We start from the raw sequence: 26,075 nt of genomic DNA on the forward strand, positions 1-26,075 counted from the left end.
CTCCACCTTGCCAAGACCACCTCTGAACTGAGAGGTGTTATTCTACTTTTTAAGGATAACCAGGAAATATTTGATTTTTTTTTTTTTTTTTTAATGAAAACCTTCCACTTTTGGATATCCACAGAGCTCCTAATTGCTCAAAGAGTTTCCAGTACCACAAAGCCTTTTGAAATGTATCGCTTCTCATTTATACTACTGTTCATGACATACAGCATGCCCTGTTGTTGGCATGGAAAGCTGAAGATCGCCAAGTGTGTTGGCCCATGAGCAATCTGTGCCTTTGTTCTGGCTCAGAATGTGCAACACGAACCATTTGGAGGCTTTGGAAAATGAACACAATGAGTGCTGCAAAACCACCAAGTGGTATTTTACTTTTATTCTAAGTTTAAAGCTCAGCAAAAAGAGTTGTTTGCACATAGTACATGTTGTTCTAGTCTACTAAAACTGAGTAACGTGGTAGTACATGCAAATAGTAATAGATTAAAGATTTGGCATGCTCTGAAATACTCCAATGACATGTCCAATCACAGCAGTGCCATCTGCTTTCCCTTATATGTGCTAAATTTATAACACTGTGCTAATTTCTATATTAGTTTACACACTATCTTGAGGAAACTATACTTAACAGAGAAGCAATATTTGGGCTTTGTGACTTATCTTTAGCAAACAGTTAGTAAATGTCTCTCCAATTACTCTCAGCTCTGTTCTTAGAGAAAGTAGTTTAGAAATCAATAACATTGACTATGTACTCTTTTTATCCCTGAAGGAATAGCAGTGACTTGCAATTCAAATGTTATTTCCCTAAGTTTTTACTCGTGCAGATCTGGGTAGAATTTTGACAGACCAAAAGGTGACCAGACTTTCATAGAATCATAGAATAGTTTGGGTTGGAAGGGACCTTCAAAGGACATCTAGTCCAACCCCCCTGCAATGAGCAGGGACATCTTCAACTAGACCAGGTTGCTCAGAGCCCCGTCCAAGCTGATCTAGAGTGCTTCCACTTCTCTGGGCAACCTGTGCCAGAGCTTCACCACCCTCATTGTAAAAAATTTCTTCCTTCTAGCTAGTCTGAATCTACCATCCTTTCATTTAAAACCCCTATTCCTTGTCCTCTCACAACAGGACCTACTAAATGGTGTCGCCTTAAGTATTGAAAGGTGTTCAATAACATCCCCACAGAGCCTTCTCTACTCCCGGCTGAGCAACCCAACTCTCTCAGCCTGTCCTCATAGAAGAAGTGTTCCAAACCTCTCCTGTTCACCTGGAGCTTGGATACCCATACAACACAAAAATGCTGGTATTGTACAGCTAAATGAAAATGAGTCCCTTCTATACGGAGTGGAAAATTTACTATATTGCTAACTGTATCTTCTTTTCAGGTAGTGTTCAATTTGTCATTACAGGAAATACCACCTTACTGATCAAGGCCATAAACAAACCTACAAAACACATGGATCTGTTCTCCCTGTAATTTGGAAGGAAAACAAGAATAATGGAAGAAGACCCATGGAAAATTTTGGCAACACCCTCCCCTCAGGCTTGGTCACTAACACTCTGAAGCCAGGCAATGAAAGGTTCCTTTCGATGGCCATCTGGGGTCTTTATGAGTCTCTTGCCATGTCGGCTTCGTGGCTGGATGATTTACTGATGATCCTGGAGCTCATTTGCAGTGTCTCTGCATGATGCTGTGCTGAATGATTTCTCCCCACAGGATGAAAGGCTGAGTTATCCCTTCTTCGGGTCTGAGGGGAGCAGGTATTTCAAAGCGCAAGACCATTGAACCATCACCTGAGGGGACAGCTGTCTAGAGGATATTTTAAACATGTTTGACACATTTAAATAGATGCTTTCAGCTTGCCAGTCTTGGAATGGCTCCTAAAATAAACGTCAATATAAAGAATAAGGCAATTTGGTTTGGATGATTAAGAGAATCTGGCTCATATATCCCAGGTGTGACAATTCCAATCACATCTTCATTTCAATTTACAGGAAAGAAATAAACTAGGCTTCATTATTGTTCATACTGCTGGTGCTATATATTTGACATGATAATCTACAGTATTAGTCAGTAAATTGACTCACTGGACTGCCCTTGATCATATGCTCCATTTTCCGCTCAGCAGGGCCCTCTCTAACAGCTATATATAACCAGGGATAAAAAAATAATAAAAAAAAAAGAGACAGTTCTCTCTTAGCTCATTATAAGATGATGTTGCATTCAGTTTTCCTGTTGCTTCAAAGGTTATAAATGATGTGATCTTTTCGCCATCACATATAATATATGGCTGCAGTTTGTCTGACTTGTCAACTCCTCACACAGAAATCCAATACTCCCCACTTGTCACATATTTATTTCAGACGTGTGTTCTCTTACAGAGCCCAAAATGAAATAGTCACTGTGCTCCTGTCTGCCAGTTTCCAAGTCCTTGTGTGGTCCTTCCTTGTCAAACCACACTTGTCACGTTAGCAACCCACAAGAGCACTTGCAGTAAACGCAAAATCTCCTGATTGTAATTAAAATTCTACATGCTTTTCTAGTAAATAAATAAAACCATCACGCATCTGAATCCCTAGCTCTGCTCTTTTGCCACCATTTTTTAAATGTCTGATTACTGAGCTAATTGCTCAGGCAGGTTGTTTTTAGACTGCATCATGCATTTGCTGGGTTTATATCACTGTCAAAATAAGTATTGGGTTAATCCTGGCTCCTCATCTATGTGTTGAAAAATACAAAGTTTCCTCAGTCCAGACAGAAGTTTAAATTAGGAGTAAGCTCTAAAAAGGGCTAGAGGGTGAAGGGCAGTTCCAGTGCTGAGAAAGGATGAGAGCACAGACCCAGCAAGCAGACAGCTCAGCCAGAGATTGGCCTGAGCTACCAAATACAAACTTGTGTAGCTGTGTTTCAGCAGCGTATCTGCAGCTGTAACCCGTGCTGTTGCAGAAGGAAGGGGAACCAAAGAGCCTCAGGACAGAAAGAGTTTATTGCTATTCCTGTCTAGAATGGTAAATAATTGTTCGGAGACTTTTTCACTGACCTTTGTTCCAGGAGTACTTGCAAGTCAAGGAGAATTACAGGGTGTAAATCAGAAATACTCAACTGCAGGTCAGCACATCCACAAAGAGATATAATTCAGCTCACTGTCTCCCTGAGGAACAATCCCTCACAAATCTCTCCTAAACTCGCTCCTGATATGTCGGGCACATTACAGAAGAAACTGTTTAAGAGCACTGATTAATATTTTCAGCAACTGTAAATCTTGCAGGGTACTGCCTGGTGCCGGCTCTGCCAGCTGGCCCTCCAGGGCTCGTCTGGTCCTGTTTCCTGTCGTTCTACAACTCTGAGTTTGTAGTTCGAAGAACAGAACAGAAATCAATAACCGTCCAGGCCAAACAGCTTTCTCTACGCTGTAACACTTCAAACATGCAAAGAGGCTAAAGTCTAAGCCTCTTTGCTTCGAAGCTTCGAAAGCTGCCGACAGAAAAGATCCCCAGATTCATACGAATTTGGTACCAATTGCGAAGACATCTTCACTTTGATATGCAAGGCAAGAGGGGTGGACTTGTGGGAAAAGAAAGGTCAAAATTGACATCCCACCATGGCATGCCGATTACCCCTGGGGTACCCCTGTACCCCCGGGGTACAGTGCTTTGGGAGTGCAGGCATCTGCTTTGGGCTAGGGCAGCCCGCAGCTCACACCAGAGATAAGGTGTGGTACATCCCCCAAAATACCTTTCTGTCTCCCCTCTGATGAATGACACCTCACTCCAGGAGAACTATGTTCTTGTTTCACAGCTGAAGGAGGTAAATACTTGACAGACTCTCAAGAGTCATGTTAGGCAGCAAGGAAAGTACAGCAGTGACAGAAAAAACGTGATACTCTGAGAACACTGGCTGGGATTCCACATGCAATAAAGCCATCTATTAGCCTCACATAGGGTTTGAAAAATATTCAGGAAATAACAGCTATTAGGTTCAAACCCAGCGTCTGATGAAAAAAATCCATTGTCGTGATATAAACCTGTTATTCAACCCCAGCTATGCAAATACCCACAAGATAACTCACCAAACAAAGGGAAAAGCAGTAACAGAACAAAGGGTGACAAAATCATCAGTCTTCACATGTTGAAAAGCAAAATTTGAATAGATTATTTTTACAACAAAATAACACAAGATAAGCCACAAGGGAAAGTGAACAAAGATCAAAGAGCAAATAAGAGACAGACAACACAAACAGGCATCCCCAGTATCTGGAAGTAATAGAAGAACAGGAGCATACAGCACCAGAGCATCTTAAAAGAGCTGTCGTGTGTTTGGGGAAAAACATCTTTTGTGTAAACTTGAAAAAAAAAAGAGTATTTACAGCTAGGGAGCAAGACATTTTCTGTGCCAGCAAAAAGCTACCCTCTCTGGACTTTTTATTACTCTTTCCTCGCACGCCTGTTTGGTCCCTATGAAAAAGTGCAGTTTATATCTCCCCTGCATGAACATTCAGCACAGATAACAATAAGGGCAGAGTAATAAAAGACCAACCCATTAGCAAAAAATACAGTACCGACTCCACCGAAGTTCATGACAGACAAATCTAGGACAGTGCCAAAATAAGGAACAAAATGGCAGTGCTCAAAGACATTTAAAAAAAGAACTGCAACTGCTAGCTAATCAATTGCTTTTATGTAAGATCTGAAGTTGACGTGAAAGGTGAAGATTTGGAACAGCAGCACTGACTTAGTGCTTCATGATACTTTTTTTTTTTTTTAATTGAGGGAGCAAATAAACTTGCTTGCCTTCATTGTTTTTGCTTCCTTGGTTGCATGCACCAAAGATCCCCAGACACCATCTGAGAAACCTGAAATGACAGGATGAACTTGGCTTATGCTAAGTCCTTAAATATGCTAAATTTGTTCCTGCTCTTGTTCGTGTAATTGTACAAAGAGAAATACTTCAGATCAGGAAAGAAAACTAGTGTAACTAGCTCTCCTCTCTCTTTCAACCCTCGCAGGCAGAGTCACGGAACTCAGTATTACTTTGTTCATGACAAATACCGACTGAACCCTGACAATACGTATTACAACTTGCAAAACCATCGGTGATCCTGTTTGACTTCATCTGATACCTAGCTTTGGTTATTTCTATTTCTTGATTAATTTTGCACAAGAGCTTCCTCCACTTCCAACACCCTTCTCACTCCTGACGTGCATTCCTGGCAGCTCCAGTGTCCATAGTCCCACAGATGCTAAGGAGCTAATATGAGCAACTCATAGCAAGTTTAAGGAAAGTGTTTTAACAATTCATAAATCATCACATTGAACTAAGTGGTCTATCCATAAATAGTAAAGGCTACTCATCACAAAAATACCACCTCTGGCTTAGAAAGTCCTTGAGCTGTAAAGTCCTGAATCCCAAGAGGATGCATCGAGGACGTATTGCTGTCACAGAGAGCTTTCTTCACCGGGCAGAGCCCTGGTCTAATGTGGGACAGCCGCCTTCATCATCTCCAGATGGAGCTTCCCACAGCAAAGGTATGCAGCCCATTGCTGAACAGCTGCCCCATGAATTTCAAAGCTACACTTGGCTACTTCCAAGTTTGGGTAATGACCAGGAGAAATGTTCCTACCAAGTCTCTTTACCTTCTGACTATAACGCAGCATGTTTAGCTTAAACAAATGACAAGTTCATTTTGCCTAGGATATAAACCTGAAAACAAGTTATATGTTTCTGTAGGCATTTCTAAAACCATTGTTCACAAGCATTATTTTTTTAAATCTATAATGAAGATCTATTATTTCTACCCTCTTCTCTTCCTGAAAACTGATAGGAGCCCGGTTTTATGTGGTCTGTGATAAGAAATTTGGCTATTGCTAGGTAGAAATGTTAAGCTGAAAAAAAATGCTACAGGAATAACATGTTGACTAGGCTGAAAAGCCAAAAACCAGATTTGCAAACCAGATAGGAAGAGCAACTAAGCTCGTGCTTAGTAGGAAAGGGTTGAAAAGTAAATTAAAAATGTTAGATAGAGCAACAATTTCAAAGGTAGTAGGCAAATCAAGAAACAACTAATCCTCTTTATATTTGCTGGGGAAACCACTTCTAGAAATATTGGTGAAGCTACCTGGAGAGAGAAGCATGATACCCAAACGTGAGAGGCTCAGAGAGAGAACTAAAATTAATAAATTCAAAAAAGCTGAAGCCCAGGCATGGCAGGACATGCCAGCATATGAGAGCCTGGGGGAAAACAGCAATTACTAGATAGACAGAGACAAAAGAAATACAGTGACCTATGTGGGAAACACAGTGAAAAGCTAATGTAGGGAGAATAATATCTAAAATACGTTATGTCGCTTCTGCTTTTTCATCTTAGACACACGCACATACATGCACACAGGAGGGACATGTCTGACAGAAGATTAGCTGGCATTATTGTCTCATAAGGAAACTGCAGTTGAATAGCTGCATAATTTCCCAGCACTCCTCTGTAAAGGATGGGGCAAGAACTTGCAAAACTTGCGAGAGAAGTAATTTTCTTCTGCAAGAGCCACTGGAACGTTACAGGAGATACCTATATAGTCTATTGGTAGTGCTGGAAAATTACTGAGCAAGAATGTCCCCCAAGTTTCACATGGGAAGTCCCATGACAGTGTGAGGGTCACCACAACCTTTCAAAGTTAGGACAGAATACTTATGCAGTACGAGCACCTATATTGCCCATGCAATGAAACACATGGGACCAGAAAAATACATCTTAATTCATCCAGGTATGTAATGGTGAAAAAAAGATTGTTAGGACTTTGCAGTACATCTTCCAGACAGAAGATACCAAAGGCTGTAAAAGAGCGTGCTGTGATGCACAAGTTCTCCCTATTTCAGCAGCCTGTAGTGGCATCACGATTGATTATACTTGCTATAATTTCCATTGCCTGCCATGCTCAGCACAGAAAAAAACCTACGAGACCAAAATTCTGCAGATGGGGCAAATGAGGAGACTTAGTGTCCAATTCTACACTGCTTTGCAAAACCTGAAGACCATGAACGTGGTAAAACTCTTTGCTTTTTGCAGAAATATCTGTTGTACAGCTCTTTCCCATTAACTTGGCAACAGAGACAAACCATATTAGAAAAGTGAGCCCTCCATGGAAGTGAAACAGAAAGCTGGCATAAGTTATCAAATAGCAGATAAATTAATTTCTTGGAAAGTTTGTGCTAGAGTATCAGGGCTGCTCCTTGCAGGTACCTGTAAGACTTTACATCCTGAAGAGGAGATGCACAACTTGCTTTCCTAGAATGGCGTGCAAGATCTCACATTTGTGCAGCTCAGATGATCTTTAATGAGCCAAGCTTGTGATCTCCATTCTTAATCAGTTATTCTTTTGACAGATGAAGACTACAGAGTACCTGAAGGCAAGTGTCTGCCACCAGCAGGCTTGGGAAGTCTTAACAGCAAAATGAATCAGTCAGCCACAGGCAGAGCACTTCCACATTACTAGCAGAAAGAGTTATCTCAGAAAACTACATGGAGAAGCAGTTGAAGAGGATGAGGTGAGGCATGAAAACAAAAGCCTCGTGTCTCCTAGGAGTCTTGTCACGGTATCACAGAGAAATTAAAATCTTAGCACCTTGGTAAAATAACTTGCATTTATGCAAGTGGATGATATATGTGTGTGCACCAATGCACGCACAGTATCTGTGTGAGAAAATACATACATGGGTTAGAAGTTAAATGATTTGAAGAGCCATGCTATTGCTCAGAGAGAAGTTACAGGCTCGATGCAGAAATTCACAGGTAGGATTCTGGACTTCTGTTACCCAATGTGTTTAGGCAACCACAGTAGCCTCTTCTGACCTTTCCAATCTGCTTATCCAAGAGCTAAAAACACTCCGGCACACTGTGTGCCAGATATATTCAACTAGCCAGTGGAAAACTGAGCTTTCCAAAAGTCCTTCTTGACACGGATCTTGCTGTAGTAAAGTGTTGTGTGGAAAAAGCCAGGGCTGTGCCAGCTCCAAGATGCCATGGGGAGAGTCCAGTCACAAAAGCAGAAGTGAGTAGATTTTTAGTGACCCGTGGCTGGGCTTGGCAAGGAGTTTTCAGATGCTCCCAACTTGAAATGGGTCCTTGTGAGGACTTTGGGGTGACTCAGCAACAACCACTCATACTATATGGAGTTTCAAGGTGTTTATTCCTTCCAGTGTAACTGTTCCTAGCCCCCTCCTCATGTTGAAGCAAAGAAAATCTCCTTCCCCACCTAGCCATCTACTCCCAGTTGGCCAATTGCTTCTTTTGTATAAGACAGATTAATATTATCACAAAAAAACAGACCACAAAACAAACAAACAAAAAAAAACCACCAAGCCCCTCAAAAAAACAGGCAGCATCAAGAGATACCCAAGGATGGATATCCATATTACTGTATACAGCAACTTGCTCTAGCAGTGGATCAAGTGAAGTAAACATGTCTGATTATTAAATTACACAAAATGTGTCAGAATCAGGCTCTGACTGATCAGTCCACCGTAAGCAATGTGTGTTTACTTGAACAGAAACAACTAAACAATGTTGTTTTCTCCCTGGAAAAAAAGATAGAGAAATAAATGGCTTCAACACCACTTTTTAAAAAGTACTATAAAAACTGGTTTTTACTGGAACCCATGAAGTTTTTCAGACCTTGAGACAGCATGAGGTTTCAACAGTCTACTTAATACAATTTGGTTTTGCACAATGTCATTTGGACAACATCATTACAGAATGCTTCACAATTAATTACATTCAAATAGCAGCTTCTATCCCCTGTGGAGAACAGGATTAATTGGGTCAGATGTAAATATGCATTTCGTGGATCCTACTGAACACTTGCCCATCTCACCAATTTACCATGTAATTTGATACAACTGGTGTACTATGCTCTGGAGATGCGCAGGGCGAGCACAGTTGCAAGTCAGGGTAGAAATACATGGGTACAGCGGTGTTGGTATTCTCAGCCTGCATTATTCTTGGCTCTAACTGCGCGACCCTTTCATCCTCTTGCAGAAATACTAATTTATCTTTATTCACGCTGAAATACTCTGCTGTTGAAAATGAAGCTTGGGACAGAACTCAGAACTGATACGAAGCAGCGTGACAACGTTAGCAACGTGATATCGGAAACTTCTCCTCCCAGGTGTCTTCACCCCTCATTGGAAAGAGGACCTGACCATCACCGCAGTGAGAAATGCTGAGACCAAGGCTTTAGTGCATCCTGACTCTGGACAGGGAAAGAGTAAAGATAAGCTACCTATAGGGAAAGAGCAAAGGAGACAACTTTGGGGCAAAGTTGTTTCCGTGACCCCTTTTGCAGCCTAAGCATAAATCTTGGGACTGCAATGGCTTTACACTCTCTTTCTGGAGTCACAGGTAGGGGCAGTTTAGGTTAAACATGCTCCTCCTGAAAGTCCCCTTTCTTCATTTTTTTTGTCATGAAACTCCTATTTGACTGGCTTTTTTTTCCATGAAGTAAGGTGGGCCAGAACACACCCAGTGAAAGAATCACCATTTTCTAAAATAATCTGGAAAGTAAAAGCTTGTGCCTGTGGCAGGTGGTTCTTGAAAAGCTACTTCTTGTTGCTTTAAAGCATCAAAAATAAGAACACTGTTTCCTGGCTCTTTCGAGCTTCCTCTGCCCTATTTTCAGTTTGCACTCTCCCCTAGGTATAATAAAAAATGAGACATTTGCACCCAGCTGGAGAGTACCTTTCACAAGCTGGAAAACTGCAGAGTTCGTTTCTGGCGTGTTTCCTGCTGTTCCTGAGTAACTACCGGGACAAACTCACTCGAGTGAAGTGCAAACTTCAGGCCCCAAGGCTTGTCAGTTCAGAGCTGAGCCTTTCAGTCACCGCGTGCTGGGTCGGAGGGTACAAGAGAGGAATCGGAGTTTCTAAAGCAAGGTAACGCTACCAAGCAAACAAAAAAAACCCTTTATCGAGTACTCCTGGCTTTTCCAGGCCTACCTGTCCCAGGTGGTGCAGCGTACGGTCATTTCACTGTCCCGGATTTGAAGTATTATAATATTCCTGTTCTGTAGCTTCTTTAAACTTAGTTTTACAATGCTTATATCCTGTTCATATCATATTTAAAGTTAAGGAGTAATTTGCTAAAGTATTTGCAGGCTGGCCAACGTGAGTCATTATACTGTATCACGTCCTACTGGCTGCTTTGGTGCTGTGCCTGGTCCCCAAGGTTTGATTGTTTGCCCCCTGCTCCCACAGAGTACTCCGTGTTGCTCTGCTCTGGTCATTTCTGCAGATATAAAGATTCGCCATTCTGCAGCCTTACCAACTCCCCATCAGTTCTCCACTTCTAAGGTTTCCACCATCTCTGGACTAGACATTTTTTCCTTGTCCTCAATTTTTGTCGTGTGGGTTTTTTTGGAGGGGGTTGGGTTTGGTGTGTTTTTTTTTTTTTCAGAATTATGAATTTTGTTCTCCCAGTTTTGCTCTCCTGGCTTTGCCTCTGCTCTGGTACCTGGATTCCATTACTTCAGCTTGCGCACTTGTACTCTACCATTTTTAATTAATGCTTAGATATCTGGGACTTGATATTTGGAGGTCTTTCTCAGGAACTGTTATTACACATTGCATAAATTAGTCTGCCTTTGATTACAGAACGTTTAATGTACCCAAATTTCTATTTGGTTTTCAGAGTTCTCTCCCTTGAAATGTAAGTATCCTTTTTCTCTTCTGTTTCTTGGTTTGGGGTGAAAAATCCGTCCATCATCTCATTGTGTCTGAGGTTGTAAAACGCATGAAACAGAGACTTGTTTTGAGTTTTTTACCTTCTCTCCTCCAATGAGGGAGGGAAAATCTTCCATTTCACTTCTCATGACACTTGTAAACAGTCCCTTATAAAAAGCAATTTATCTCCTCCAATGTTTCTTTGTATGTGTTTGCTTTTCACTGGTAAATCTGCATTTCCAATAAGCTTAGTCTGTCCACCTGGACAGACTGCTCTTTCTAGATTTTTGACCCATTGCTTGAATACCACTCCCATGGCTGAACTGCTTCTTTTTCTACAGCTTACTCTTTTTTGGGGGGACTCCTGTGTCTTTTTAGACTTGTGCCTAGAGCTAGACTAAGGGTTTATATACAGATGTTTTTCCTGTTTGAAATTATGCTTTTGTTTAAATGTTTAAACTCACTGTAGTAAGTCCATTTAATAAACAATAAATATACTTTGACTGACATTAACTGGGGTCGTTCCAAGCTTATTCATGCTCACAATAAAAAGACAGACAAAGTCATTCAGATGAAGTCATAAGGTGACATGGCAACGTATTGGAATATATTGTGTCTATCATTTAACTGGTGCTGAGCAGTCATATGCGGGACTATAACTTCAAGCTAAATGATCATTTTGGTGTGTTTATCTTCTGCTGGATTTTTTTCTGCACAGTTACATTAAAGTGCTAATGCAATTGCCCTGGAGAAAGAAAAGTAACCGCAATATCTTGAGGGTGTTTATCTACAGAAGAAACTACGTGCTTTTCAAGCCGTTAAGTAAGATGTGAGAGAGAGAGCCATTCAGACTCGGATTCCTATTTTTCACAATGAAACTCATGTGCCTGAGCTCGCTTGCTGAGTACCAAAAATAGCTCAGCAAAAAGGGCTTTCCTTGAGCACTTCCATTATTCACATGATGCGGCACCTTACATAAGGCGAAGCGTGCACGTCATCCCGCCGAGCGCGGTGCACACGGGGCCTAGCGGGCAAAAATTTCCACCAGGGACAGTAGTACCAAGTGTTTTAAAGGCAAAGTCAGGCTGAAGGCACTGATTTTTTTCAACGGGCTAGTCTAGAATATCTTAGAAAATTGTTTGGGGCGGTCTGACGGAGGGATTTCGATATGATTCAATATGATTAAAACGGCAGAGATGGTCTTTGAAAATCAGTGTTGCTCGATGCATACCTCTTCTCCTTTTTGAGGATGGAAATACTATACTACCTTGACAGTCACAGTGATTTTGTTTGGGCACTTGGGGTACCCGTCTCGCCGCCGGCAGCTCTATCCTGAGACCAGCAGTTCTCTCGAGCACTTGACCAGGCCCTGCCATCTTTGTTTAGTGGAGTTATCCTTCTCTGCTGTGATCACTTAGTCTCAGTCCCAGCTCTTTCATTTGAAAACATCATTTGTGCCTCCCTTTGCTAATCTGCATGCATGTGAACCCCCCTGGCTGCAGCACTGTTATTTGTATTGTTCTGTGTTCCCTGCACATGGGATTAAAATCTGTCACAGCCTCCAGCTGCACAGTTTTTCATTCAAGCTGTGCAGTACTGCTTTTAACACTAACCGTCCCAAACTTAACCCCTATTCCTGGTCACAGTAGTAACCATCACACATATAATTCAGGAAGTCATCTTTGAGATGATGGTATGAATGCTAGTGTACTTCAACTCATTTTTACTACTGATCATACAATACAATAATTACTGTTTTCAAAAAGGGATGATTGAACCTGTGTAAACAGAATCCTTCTGCTTCCCTGGAAACCCATCATTTTGAAAAATAAGCAAATCTTGTTTCATTATTAAAAACCATATTTTAAAAAGAAGTTATTTTCTTTCAGGTAATCTTGCACTATGCACATTTAGATTTTAATGTAATGAAACCGTACTACAGACTCATGGCTTCTGTAGCCTGTACTCTCTCTGTGCAAAAAGCAGTATCATGACATACAATAAACAGGCAACCGTTTCTCTGAGGAGTGAAGGATTGCTAGCGATGGGTGTATATCACCATGAACAGGAAGACTACACGAATCTTTAGGACAAGCATTGAATGCTTCCTCCAACAGAAACTGCATGGGGGAGGCAGACAGGTTGAAGCACTGATTACCCGAGGATATAGGGATTTATCCTGTGTGGAAGAAGGCAACAGGTCCTGATAGTGCAATCTTTTCTAATGCAATGACAGGTCAATGGTTCACCTGTCAATACAATTTCTGGACCATCAACAATTCAACCCAGACTTTCCTAGAGATATATTAACCAGTCTGATCTTTGGCTTAAAGAGACCTGATGGTCTCTTAAGGTATCTTGTGCTTTCATGCAATGATCTGAGGGTTGCAGCACTAAGAAGAATAAGACCCAGCAGAAGCAATAACGAAAGCAGTTACGGAGATATAAACTTACCAAACTGAGAGCAGTATTTTTCTTGTTTTGTAGATCTAGCTGCTAAATCCAGGAATCCTGGTCAGGCGTGATTTAGCACCTATTTTTTTCTCTCCCCAGATTAGCACTGAATGATACACTATAAATATTCAACCACCCCCTTTTACACTATCTCTTTTTGACTATGACTTGTAGGTTTGCGTTCACCGTAAACCAGTGAGCAATACCTCAGCAAGTCCAGCTCCCTGCTTGTGAGGCTTCTTGCGGCACCACAGGCTATGTTGCTGTGTTCTCCTCTGCACATAAACGTCCTTCTCTTCAGCAGAAAAGTACTGAGCTGCAGCTATGGTTCCATTGCTCCAGAAACCTCCATCCTGGTCTGCCTCCTCTGTTCACCTCTCAAGTGCCCACCACTTGTGTGGTGGGAGTTCTCCAGGGGAAACCAACACCAGTGCAGCTCCAGCTCTCAGGGTTCTGCAGCAAAAGTACTGCAGTGACACAGCCCCTCTGTCTACAGCCCTGGCTGCGTATGTAATACACAATATTCAAAAGCAGAAGAGAGGTTTCTGCAAGCTTTCCTTAGAGAGAGGATAACCCGGCCTTACGAGAACTTAGCTGGACTACGAGCACTTTGTGACTGGTAAGACAAGCAACACCGAGTACTTACTTGGACTGGTTTTGTAGTTGTATGGCATCAGCTTTCCAGCGGCAGCATAGTAATACCGGTCATATCTTCTAGAGAGACCCTGAATTCTTTCTTTTTATGTTCAGTTTTGTATATGTGTAAGTATGATTATTTCTACAATATAAAGTATCCAGAAGTGAAGACTGTCTTCTACTGCTTGATATCATAGCTCTGAAAGCGAACAATTTATTGCACTGCAAACCCCCTATCCTATTTTTGACAAACTGTGGGTTTTGCTTTGATTTTGAAAGCTACTACAGTGTACAAAATCCACTGAAACCATCTGCATCTTATAATCACATAACTTTACAGAGCTTGATCAAAGTCGGAGGCCCATTACAGCTCAAAAGCTGCTCAGGCAATGTTTTTGTTCTGGGAAATCAGGTCCTGAAAGATTTAAATCCTGGTCCCATTTTATTTAAATGAATACATTTCATTTCTCAGCCACCAGTACCAAGCAGCGAGCTGCTCACTGAGCTCATTTCTCCCTCCATCACTGATTTTATTGCCTCCACAACTCACCCGTAATCTGGATCTATCAGCTGCTATCGTATTGCTTCTGATCTGCTACATGTTAGGCTGTGTAAAAAACTTCAGCCCCATGGCTCTTCTCCAAGGAAATAAAAAGAAAACAATGAAGTACGTTTTTTTCATTCAAAGCTATTCATGCTCCACTAAGCAGGGCTCAGGACATCACGAGGAGGATCACTGCAGGTTGACAGTTCAGGAATAAATACCATACCAATAAAAATGCATCTCATTATACATCCCTAATTTTGTTGGAATGCACTCACCTGAAAGATGACACAATGTGGGGTTTACTGTCCCAAGGCATTTCCTGTGCTCCTGTTCCCCTCCCACCATTCACACTGCATTTATACAGAACCAGGCTACTGAATATACATGCACTTTCCTTGGGAGGTTTGGAATGGAGATGGCACGAGCAACCATGGAAAAAAGCAAGCATAAGGATGGGCCACAAGAACGCACAACATGAAACTGCTGTTCATGCTGGGGACGGTACTGTGTATTTTGTGGGGACATTTAGCAAAGAGAATACAAGAGACCACTGGTGATGCCATCAAAATCATCCATTTTGGTGATTTATGACATCGTTGCACATACTAGAACTCTCTCTTGCTTTCTCTTTCTCACTACAGTTTTACCCTGAAACTTGAATTGCCGATCTGATTCACTGTCCCGTAAGCTGATGATTCTTTGCTCCGCAAGCCATTCATGCGCCGCACGGACTCGACGCTTTCATTCCCAACAGTCATAGTCTGTGCCTGTCCCCAGAGTGTCAGCATAGATAGCAGCAGCAAGAATGAGAATAGCACAGCGGCAACACAGTGACACACATACACAACACGCAAAGAGAAGAATGGCTCAGTTAGAGAAGACCATCATGCAAAACAACGTGAATCACTTTCAAGGCAAAATAGACTGAGAAAATTGTGAGAGACAAATTCAAGTAAAGGGATGCAGAAAACATCTCCGAAAGAGATGGTCTTAGTGGCGTTGTTCCCTATTTTGAAATTCATGCAACCAGATTCATGGGAAAAGTGAAAGCAATGTGCAAAAAAAGTGCAAATGGGTAGGGGTGTCTTACTCCAGCAGAATATTGCCTTGTATTTAATTAGGGCATTACCCATTTTGCAATGAATCCATGTACTGACTGGCTTAGGATAAACACAGGTCTTCTAGTGATTTGGTTTTAAATAACTTTCTTTTAATAGTCACCAGAAAAATCGTTCCCACAGCAGATGAATGACCACTTCCATGGACCAAAACCTCAGCATTTCTGATTGATGCCACTGGATACTGTTACTTACCAATGGTGGCTTCTTGCCTACTTCTTCATCTCTAAAGAAGACATTGTATCCAAAACTGGAATTATAGACCCCATACAGCAGCTTCTGCTGCTGCCATGCCTGTTTTGGAAACAAGGGCTTCCGGTGGCAGGACATCTGGCATGCGTGCCTGCAGATGAGGAAGCATTTCTGCTCTCTCCTTTAATCTAATCTTACCGGGAATCTCAGTTCACCTGACAATAATATTAAACCAGAGAACAGCACTGAATTGCTTCCCAGAGCATCCATCAAATATTACATTAGCTACAGAACATTTATTAGACAGACCTGTCAAAACACAAGTGCCCTGTACCATTGTTGTCATCCCTCTTGTAAAGGAAACCATTATTTGTGGCTTGAAGCATTCATGCAGCTCAAACAAATATTTACTTCACCTAACAAATGCATATGTACAGCATAAACCTAAATGTTTCTACCCATATTGAAAACCAGTGACAGATACAGGAAGGGCGAAGCCATTACAGTTGTGGGAATGATCACAGCTGGACTAAAATTCAGTTTAATTTTGATTCTTGTCTTTCTATTTACCAAAGAAAAAAATCAGGAAAGATGGAGAGACTTGCTAAAAATATTTCTAGACTGACACCTAGGTTAAAAACATTCCACATTTCAGTCGCCGGTACAAAATGATGTGATAATGATACTCACAAATAGGCCCTTTGTTAAAAATTTGAAGTTTGCATCAGTAACAAACTGTGAAATAGTAGAATCTAGAGAAGAAATTCTCTTTATCCTTCTCTTTTTTAAAGTGGCTGTGTTTCCTGGTTTCAGCTGGGAAAGCCATCAGTCGATGGGGGTTTAAAAGTGAGGGCAGAACTGCCAATCACTCTGTAATGAGCTACCCTAAGGAATCTCCCGATTTAGCATGACTAGCCAGGGTAGAGCTCGAAAAGACAGGTCCGGATGATGTCAAGGAAATAATATCGGTCCTTTATCTATGTCATTGCTTGCAACGGTGGGTGCCACATAGTAGCACAGTGTAAAGGTACAGCTGCCTCAGCAATTGCAAGAAGAGGATAAAACTCTTGGAATCAGTGACCAATCTACTGACATTTATCCATAACTTCACAAACTGCAAATCAACTTAGCAGACAGTTATCGGCTATTTATCAAGGAGTAAATCACTCAAAAGGAAACTTCAGAATAAGACTGTCCTGCAAGGTCAAGAAGAACTGAGATGAGAAATCAACTGCACATCACTGTGCTGCCAGGGCGGACTCAGTCACCCCAAGTAAAGAGCAGCTGTACCTTGTTTTGTCGTCTTTGCCTTCGTCGAAGCCTCAGAAACTCCTTGTGCTGCCGTGAAACAAAGTTGACTGCTGCATATTCCAGTAATGCAGCAAAGACAAAGAGAAGGCACACGGCCATCCAGATGTCGATAGCTTTTACATAGGAGACCTAGAAAGAGATAGGACACAGCATGTTATGTTCCAAACTGAAGATGTTGGTGTGAAAAAATAAACACATTTCTGCACAGCATGAGTTCCAGTTGTTCGGGGAGGTGGGGTTTTTCTTGCTTTGTGTATTGGTTTCTTAGTTTATTGGCTTATAACAACTAATTCAACTATTAATGGAAATGTGTGTTAACAAAGAATACGCAAATTATGAGCTACTGCTTTTAGGAAAATAATCCGATTAGTCTAAAAAAATACAAGTGCTCTTATATTCACAACCACAGCCTATCAGAAGGAATACGAATACAGGGCGTGATTGACGTATTGAAATACAACTCTATAAAGTTTATAGTTATCACCTTTTTCATCTTTTATCAACCAATTACTGTAGTGATTAATTAGCTATATTTGGTATTCATAACCTCAAAGTAAACTCAGGGTACTGTATCCAATGGGTTGACATGACTTTACTAATTAAATATTCAGTCCTAGTTGCTTGACCTTTACCCCACAACTCTATAAGAAAAATAAATCTGCATAGATATTATCTACTACAAATATTCAAATAGCAGATGTCTCTGTTCTAGTAAAAGCCTATTCTGATTTGAATTGACTGGTCCACAATAAAATCAGATATATTACAGCACTGCAAAGTCACAAGATTTTTATCATCTTACCCACACTGGACCAAACAGTAGCCAATCAATGAGCTATGCACTATGCATATCAAAGGTACGTTGTTCTCCATAGCTGTATTTGGTCTCTGCCTTTCTTTATAGTCTTGCAGTTTTTAAGCAGGGATCTTATGATTAGGCAACAGCAGGTTGTCTCTTCTGTTTATCAGGTGGTACATACAGGGTGGAATTAAAATCATCTGGCTTTTAATGTCTACAATGTACACATGAGCTAGTTGCCTAAAGTACTTTGATATAAATAAATCAAGGAATGAAGAAGAACAGGTATTTCTAGGATGCAATGCATCTGAACCTTTTACATGTCTTCTCTAGGATGAGACACCTAATACCCAAATAGTGCTTCTTCATCTTCATGTCTGTAAAAAGGAGCTTAGAACCACTGTGTAAGCATGGACTCGTGGAGTTTTACTCAGTTGTCTAAGTAAAAGCATCACATACCACCACATTAGGGTCCTAGCCTCCATTTGCTAATCCAGCAGAGCACAAATCTCCAGTATCATACTAACCAGTCCTCTGGAGATGTCTCAGATACTGAAGGTCACCTCAAATGGCACCACCATACAACTGAATCAAGATAAGCAAAAAGGATCGTACCTAAACCTTGAAAAATTATAATCGAAGGTATTTAACATATGAATAATATCCTGCAGGCCAAATATTTCAATGCAGTCAAAACATATACTGGTCTGAAGAGAGAGCAGAAATGGATATGTTGTGCATCTCTAATGTACACTATTTCTAATGTAACTATCTCTAACCAACTGTGATGTTTAGGAGACCAAGTCTCCACCTTGGAAAACTCCATCTCTACCCTTTGCGCACACTATTCAAAATGACCTTTCTCTTATGGTCATGGCTGTCATTTCATGATGAAGGGAAGCACACCTATTTGAGTAGATTTTGCTCCTGTTTCCCATGTGCTTGAATAGCATCACTTTTCAAAGTCTGTAGAACATTTTTTGTTAACGTCAAACGAAATATATTGCCCAATGTGCTCCAGCAAGCAATATGAATAGAGGAACTGGCATTTAGAGCATGGCAGATAGGATATAGAACTTCATACTGCAGATCCTGGACACTGAGCAGGACATTTTAGAGGAGCCAAGTACTGTTATTCAGCCAACATCACAGGAACATACATTTCAGCAGCCGAGCCTGTAGCGCAGCTCCACTCTCCGATGCCCACAATACAACATGCATAGGCTGAGATGGAAGAGGAGGATTTAGCAGGCTCAAGTGACACTATGAGTCTGTGCCTTTCAATTAGATACGCAGCAGGTACACATTTCTCTCTCCCATGCATAAAAAAAATTTACAAGTTACATGTTTACTGAGCAGCTGTGAAACCCAGTGAAAACTCAACAATGTCCCAGACACTCTGTGCCACAGGCTGAGGCGCAATAGGAATCAAGCCGCCGTAATTTGTGTAAAATGCAGCTGAGTTTAGATTGTTTGTTACCTTCCTTGAAGGGGCAGCTTGTTTTCCTTTACAAATGCCCTTAGGAGACATATTAGACATGCATAAGCAGCTGGACTGTGCTGCCGGAGACAGCACAATGCAGGGAGCTGAAGCCACAAGAATCAGCATTTCTGACAGTGCAAATCCTGTCCTAGTGGGCTTAAAGCAGGGAGGGCAAAATAATAGAGGAAGCCCTGAGTTATCCTTCCTGCCACTTACGCAGTGCATAAATGGCATCCACACAATTGCTGAGCCAGCTGGATTATTTTAACTCCAGCCTGCTGGGCTGGAATCAGAGGATCCCGACATACTTGGCAGGTACGTAGCTTGTTTTATTGTTTAGCCATCGCCATACCATGGCACAGCTTTAAATGAGAAAACAGAAAACAATTGCTTCCAACAACACAATAAAAATAAATAAATTGAAAAGTCCTGCAATGAGTAAAAGCTGACCCCTTTGTTTTCAAATCACGTGTAATTTTATCTATGTATCTCCAGTATGTACAGGTTTGTGCTGCTAAAAGCCTAAAAACCCATACAATTTTCTGAAGCTAGACTTTTTTTCTAGCCACCTCTACAAATGGAAAATCGTGTGGATCTATTACACCAAGCTCAGGAGGACCTCACCTCATCCATGTTTCAAAAGCAGTCCTAAAATGAGTGCTCAGATTTTACACCAGCACTTTGGTATCTTAAGCACACACAATGCAAAATTTCAGTGGATTTTAGGGTCTCTGTCTGCTGAGTTTCACCTGTGTCTTCCTTCAACTAGGAAATGGTCACATCTACCAGATTGCCGACTGATCTGAAGTGGACCTCTCTCAACCACCCCTGCTGAAGCTGTTCCACCTTGTATGAAAATACTTAAAAATACATTGGCTTGGGGACCGGGAACAGAGTCTCCCCTTCCTAGACACAAATCTTAAGCAGCGGAATATGAAATCCTTCTCTGTCTCTGTGTCCCAAACATATGCAGAGACTATCACAGAGTATTTCATGGTGCTTGAACGATTTCCTGAGTGAGGTGAGCGCAGAAAGAATGTGATTTTGATCTGCACGTTCCAGGTAAGTGTTATAACCACTTGCCTACCAGATGTTGTAGCTTCTTACTGCAGTGTCTTACAAGTCAGTGAAATGCCTTTTCTAGGAGCTCTGTAGCCATTTCTCACCTAACTCCACAGGAAACTCTCAGCTCGGCAGGCTGTAGCGTGTATCTCATTCCCAGGTTCTTATTTTTCCTTCAAACTGTATAAGGAACCTTTCACATCTAATCTTCAGTTAAAAATATTGCTGAGTGACATGCTCGTAGGAGCTGCGGTCTGCAAAACTGAATGCTTCATGACATCATAGGCACTTCCATTGCTTTGGGAGGTTTTTCCACCAAACTCAAAACCAGCATTACCAGCTATGGGTTTTTTCCCGGATCGTAGTATAGCATGAAAACTCATACATTTGCTCAACCAAAAGGCATGCATCATCTGCTTTGGTAAGGACTCATCAAACAATACTGTATCTCTAGCTTCCTTAACTACCATGTCCGTGCTCAATGCTCCATAGTCACTACTGTCACTATACAGGACAGTATAGACCTTGATTTTTTTGGAGAAGGTTTCATCTCATCTAACTTAAAACCTGTTGTTTACATGTGGATTTTTAAATTAATGATAAGAAATAACCATTTTTAGGACAAAATGCGTCTAAATGGAAGGTAGATATCTATACTATAGTATATGAACTGTACCCTAAAAATGGCAGTCACTCATTTTTGACCAAGACTGGAGATTTAGATGGCTATTTCAGGTATATATTTCTGCTTGATATATGCCAGCTTTGGTAAGATAAAGCCTGTGAGTCATGTCTGTTAGGTAGTATCTTGATGTAATCCTAAGCAGGACAGAGCAGAATAACAGAAGTTACCCCACACAAGCCTACGTAATAGAGACTGTTACCTGAGCATTTGCCACCTTTCCCATAATTTCACTTGCAGTACAGAATGTACGATCTGCAGTAATACTACAAATTCAGAGTTGACGTTATCAAGCTACCAAGTATAAAATGAAAAATTAGTGGTGATTGTTTCTTTCAAAGGTAGACCATGTAAAACTTCCTCTGAAAACCTGTAACCCTGACAGCACACTGGCTCCGTTTACTTTGCAGTACTTTTAGAAGTGGATATTTGGAAACTCTGACTCGTTCAGTGTTATGATGCTCCGAAAGCACAATCAGAATTTCTTTCCCTTTTCTTTCTTTAAATAGCTGCTCCGTTTTTTACTGCATGTTGCAGAGCTCCCTCTCTAATGTTGTTTGGGGGGAGGGGATTTAATGGCTCCCACCAATAAAACCATAAATTATATCAATTATTCAGATGCTCTGTAAAGTTTTAGGGCCTCCCAATGAGGGAACTTTTTCAAAGTGAGAGCTGTCGGCACCAAGAACCACGTATGATAAGCAACTCCTTTCCCTTCATAATTTTCCTCATTTGTTATTTGGCCATGCCCATTACAGAAAACAAAAGAGCAGTTTATGCTCTGTACAACACTGCTGTAGCATCAATGGAGGAAAATTCCTGGAAATTAAAAAGTCCAAGGATGATTGCACCGTTTGTGAAGGCCTTGTAAAGATGAAACCTTCCACTTTTCCATCTCTTTTTATTTCAGCGCTGTGACTCTCTCACAGCTTCTGAGTACCAGAATGTGTCACCACCAGAACAAAGCAAGTTTTTGTGGAGAGAAGCTGGGGGAAAACATGGTCATGGGTCCTGCAGCTGAGCAGCTGTCATTGTCGACATTTGCAAATCAACCCAAATGTGAGCTCTATTTTTGCTACAGCACCAGCCTCGTGAGACTCCAGACAACTGCTTTGACTCTCTAATTCTGTCGAACAGATGTAAAATGGAAATAAAGACACACCCATTCTCTCCCGGATTTCTGCGTTGTGAAAATAACTTCAATATGCAGTGCAAGGTGCTCATCCTGTGTTAAAAAACATATATTCACTTATTTTGATTGATAGGATCTCATGAAAAGAAAATATCTTTAACTTGTGATATGAAGCCCCAAACCTCTGCTTTTGCACGATACCACATTCTAGGCAAGATTTTTTTAAAGAAGAAAATTTTCAGTTACTGGGAAATGTTACAATTTGAATTTAATTTCTCCTATGCATTAAAAGAATCTCTTGTGGAAAAAAGTTTCAGAGAATTTTTCAGATTGGAAATGTGGAAATAGAACAATAACATTTTAAATCAAAATTGAAACAAAAACTATGTAAAACTACCTTTCAGTACAAGGCATTGATGTTACACAAAATTTCACTTTATTTTTCAAACCAAAACACATGAAATTCTGCTGTCATAAAGCTTACTGGATATTTTTTTTTTTTTCAAATCTTGACTTCATAAAGAAATTGATAGCTCTTTCCTACATATCAGCTTTACGTAGCTGAAGCTGAAAGCACCAGTCCTGGTTTCCCAGTTTCCAGGCAGAGAAGTTTCTGGATGAAGAACATGCTGTCAGCTGATATTACAGGCAAAATACTTTCTTTTTATCTCACACTTAGTCTGTATCTTTCTTTTCACCCAAGTGTTTCACCCCCATGAAATACCATCATTCTAAAACAAATTCATATCAGAAAATGCAAATTACTTTCCCAGTCCTAAAACCTCAGTCATTTTGTACATTCTGTTGTTCCAACACTTTGCAGCTAATTATCCTTTACACCATGCTATTTTAAAGGTTGATAGTCACTGTGCGATACCTTGATGGGTCAGGTCAACAAGACTGTTTACCTTTGCGAACGATATGGCATAAAACCGAGAGTGCTTTAGATTCCACCAAGTTTAAAATTAATAGGATTGATTGACTGGTATGAAAATCTTCATGAAGTGTTCAGGAGAGGGCAATAAAGCAACTGTCCATCACAGCTGCCTTTGGGACCTGCTCTCAAAGGGGGCTGCTTCTGCAGGGGAGGGAATTAGAATCAAAGCTTTCGTCTTCCAGACTCCGGTAAATGTTTGTTTACTTCTTCAAGACTTTAATGTCCATATTCTTTCCCTCATGTACTTTGCAATCAGAAAGGTTAAGCTATCAGAGCTACTATTCTGTTACTGGACAATAAGCACTCGTAGTATGGGACAGATTTTGACAGGAGATGGTTCACCAGTGAATGAGTCCTGTAAAAGTTGTAAGTGTATTTCATCAGCTCACTTACTGTATTGCTAGGTGGCTTGGGAAGACAACCAGCCGAGCTGGTGACCTTCTTTCCTTTTGAAGTGAAATGGGATTAAAAACAAGCCCCAGATGTATATATATATATACATACATGTGTATATATATATATCTGTATGTGTATAGATTTGATAGATAAAGGTAATAGTGAACTGAACAAGATGCAAATGGTATAGAATAAGGGGTGGAATGTCATGGTTTGAGGTAAAACCAATTTTGTTCAGTAACTTTCCTTCTTAGCTGGGCCTCTTCTAGCTACTGAAATTAACAGTGTATTGTGCAGAAACTGTTTGTTCTCAGAGTGATAAGACCTATGATTATAGCTGATGCCCAGGCATGGTACGCAGAGAGGCTCTTGCTTATACTTATTGCTACAGCAGCCAGGGCAGCTCACTTGGTTATTTGCCCCGTTGGAGGGTCGGAAGTGGAAAAGCGTAGAGATGTCCCACCTGTGGGGAGGAGCGGACAGGACAGGTGACCCAAAACTGACCAACAGGGGATTCCATCCCATCTGCCTCATGCTCAGTATAAAAGCTGAGGGATCAGTGTGTCAGCACTCTTCCTTCAATGGCCAACGTCTGAGGACTCTGTCTGTTCATTTGCCTGTGATCCTGATCCTAAATGCAGATCCAGAATCCAGTTCCTGTCCATCACTGAATCCAGTCTGGGACTTCCCCAGTGCCAGCTGGTGACATGATCGTCATCCCGTGAGCTTGATACAGTTTTGTATATATTTCATTATTTTCTTTTTATTTTATTATTAATATTTCATTAAAGTAGTTTAGTTCCTTCTAAACTCATAAGTCTCTTCTTCCCTCCTCTGCCTCTCTCTTTGATGAGAGATGGGGGGAGCATCTGTCGGTCCCATTTGGGGTGACCCACATCCCTAGTGGCTGGTTCCCCTAAACCATCCAGTCACGAACCAAGCTACTACCCTCAGTGTAAAATCCCTGTTCCAAGATGATGACATAACTGATTTGGTTTGTTTGTTGGATGAATGAAAAAAATTACAATATTTGGTGAATGTGAAACGTACTTTTCCCAGTTATTTTAGTAAAACAACTCTGTATTTTTTTAATTGACCAAAATATTTTGTTCCACTCTTTCTTCTTTTTTTTTTCAGAAACATCGACTTCATCTTCTATTTTTAATGAAATGTGCGCCATTTTTAAAACAAAACAAGAAACAAGCAAGAAATATTTAATCCAAAAATGCTGAAACAAACTCACTGACCCTCCCTCCATTATTCAGATTCTATCTGAAAGTATCCACCTAACTCACAAGTTGTTCCAGTCACCCAAAAATGCCTTTTTCAGTGAATAAACTATTCATCCAAAATTTCTTGCTCTATTTCTGTCGTTGGTTCTGCCAAGTCATGGGATGCTAAACCTCCCACCCACTGCTGATGCAGAACTAAACGCTGACTGCATTCAAGCCAGGGAAAGTATGGAAACCATCCATGGTTTGTTTTTCCTTCAAAGATGGAGGAAAATTTTCTTCAAGTGTTTGAAGATGATCAGGAAGTTAAGGTATTTACAAAGATGCTCAGAGAGAGGCCCCTGGGCAGGGTCCAGAAGAGGTGACCACATGTGTGCAACAAAATTCATTAATAAGGCTAATAGCTGTTTTTGTTGTACTAACCAGCCCAAGGTGCCACAGATACAGTACCGGTTTGTGAGTGGTGACTGCTACCGCTGTGCTAGTTCGATCCTACTCCCACTGAAGAGAGCGAGCAAGATGCTCCCCACCTTCAGAGTGGCGCTGGCCCCCAAGAAACTGCAGGTATTATCCAAAAGTTTGTGGACATCTATGGCACATGGCTAACACCCAATTCAGATGACACAGGACTGTGTTATAGCATACCCTGCAGGATGCGACAAAGGGGGCACAGAGCAGTAACTGCACACTGGAGACTGATGTTTCTTTAAATTACGTAACTATATTCTATATGACTGTCCTGGTTTGAGAGACACAGGACTAATTTCTCTTCTAATGCTTGGGAAAACTGCACTTTCAGAAGACTCCAGTGTCTGAATTTGTGAAAATATTTACTTTACAGCTATGGTGTGTGGGTCTCAAGGTCTCGGTGTTTTTGAGCTCGCCAGGTGCAGGGATGAGGAGGAGCGAGACCCGGGCACTTGACCCAAGCTGGCCAACAGGATTATTTCATACCATCAACGTCACACTCATTATAAATTAGAAAGTTTGCTGCGAAGTTCGCTTTCTCCCTTGATGGCTGCCATCCTGAGAACTTCGTGCCCTGGTGCCGGACCCCTGAGGCCTTCCCTTCCTCCTGAAGCCGTAGCGCTGACAGTGTCCCACATTTGCTGTCCACTGCTGGGAGTGCACAGCTGCCTACTGATAGAATTGGCTGAGTATAATCTTTGCATATTCTGTATTGGTGTCGGGATCAATATCAGTTCTTTAGTGCTGTTAAAGTTAATTATCTAATCTTATTTTATTAAATCTGTTTATACTTCAGCTCTCGGGTTTTCTTGTTTTTCCCGATTTCCCTTTCCCAGGTGGGGAGGGGTTATTGGGTGACAGAATGATTGTCTAAATGACAACAAATTGTTATGGGTCTCTCAAACCATAACAATGACACATTAC

The 26,075-nt window shown here is 41.1% G+C and overlaps 1 protein-coding gene across 2 annotated transcripts in view; it reads right to left on the bottom strand.

The window, feature by feature from the left end:
- GLRA2 (glycine receptor alpha 2) overlaps positions 1-26,075 on the bottom strand; it is a gene marked incomplete at both ends in the record, with an annotated part of 134,352 nt that overhangs the window by 12,863 nt on the left and 95,414 nt on the right. For both annotated transcript variants that reach the window (XM_082483790.1, XM_082483791.1), the window contains one exon: positions 16,940-17,089. In XM_082483790.1, coding sequence (XP_082339916.1) covers positions 16,940-17,089 — 150 coding nt within the window. The remainder of the gene's footprint in view (positions 1-16,939; positions 17,090-26,075) is intronic.

Source organism: Vanellus vanellus, assembly GCF_965231255.1.
Source record: "Vanellus vanellus genome assembly, chromosome: 1".
In the NCBI taxonomy this organism is placed as follows: Eukaryota; Metazoa; Chordata; class Aves; order Charadriiformes; family Charadriidae; genus Vanellus; species Vanellus vanellus.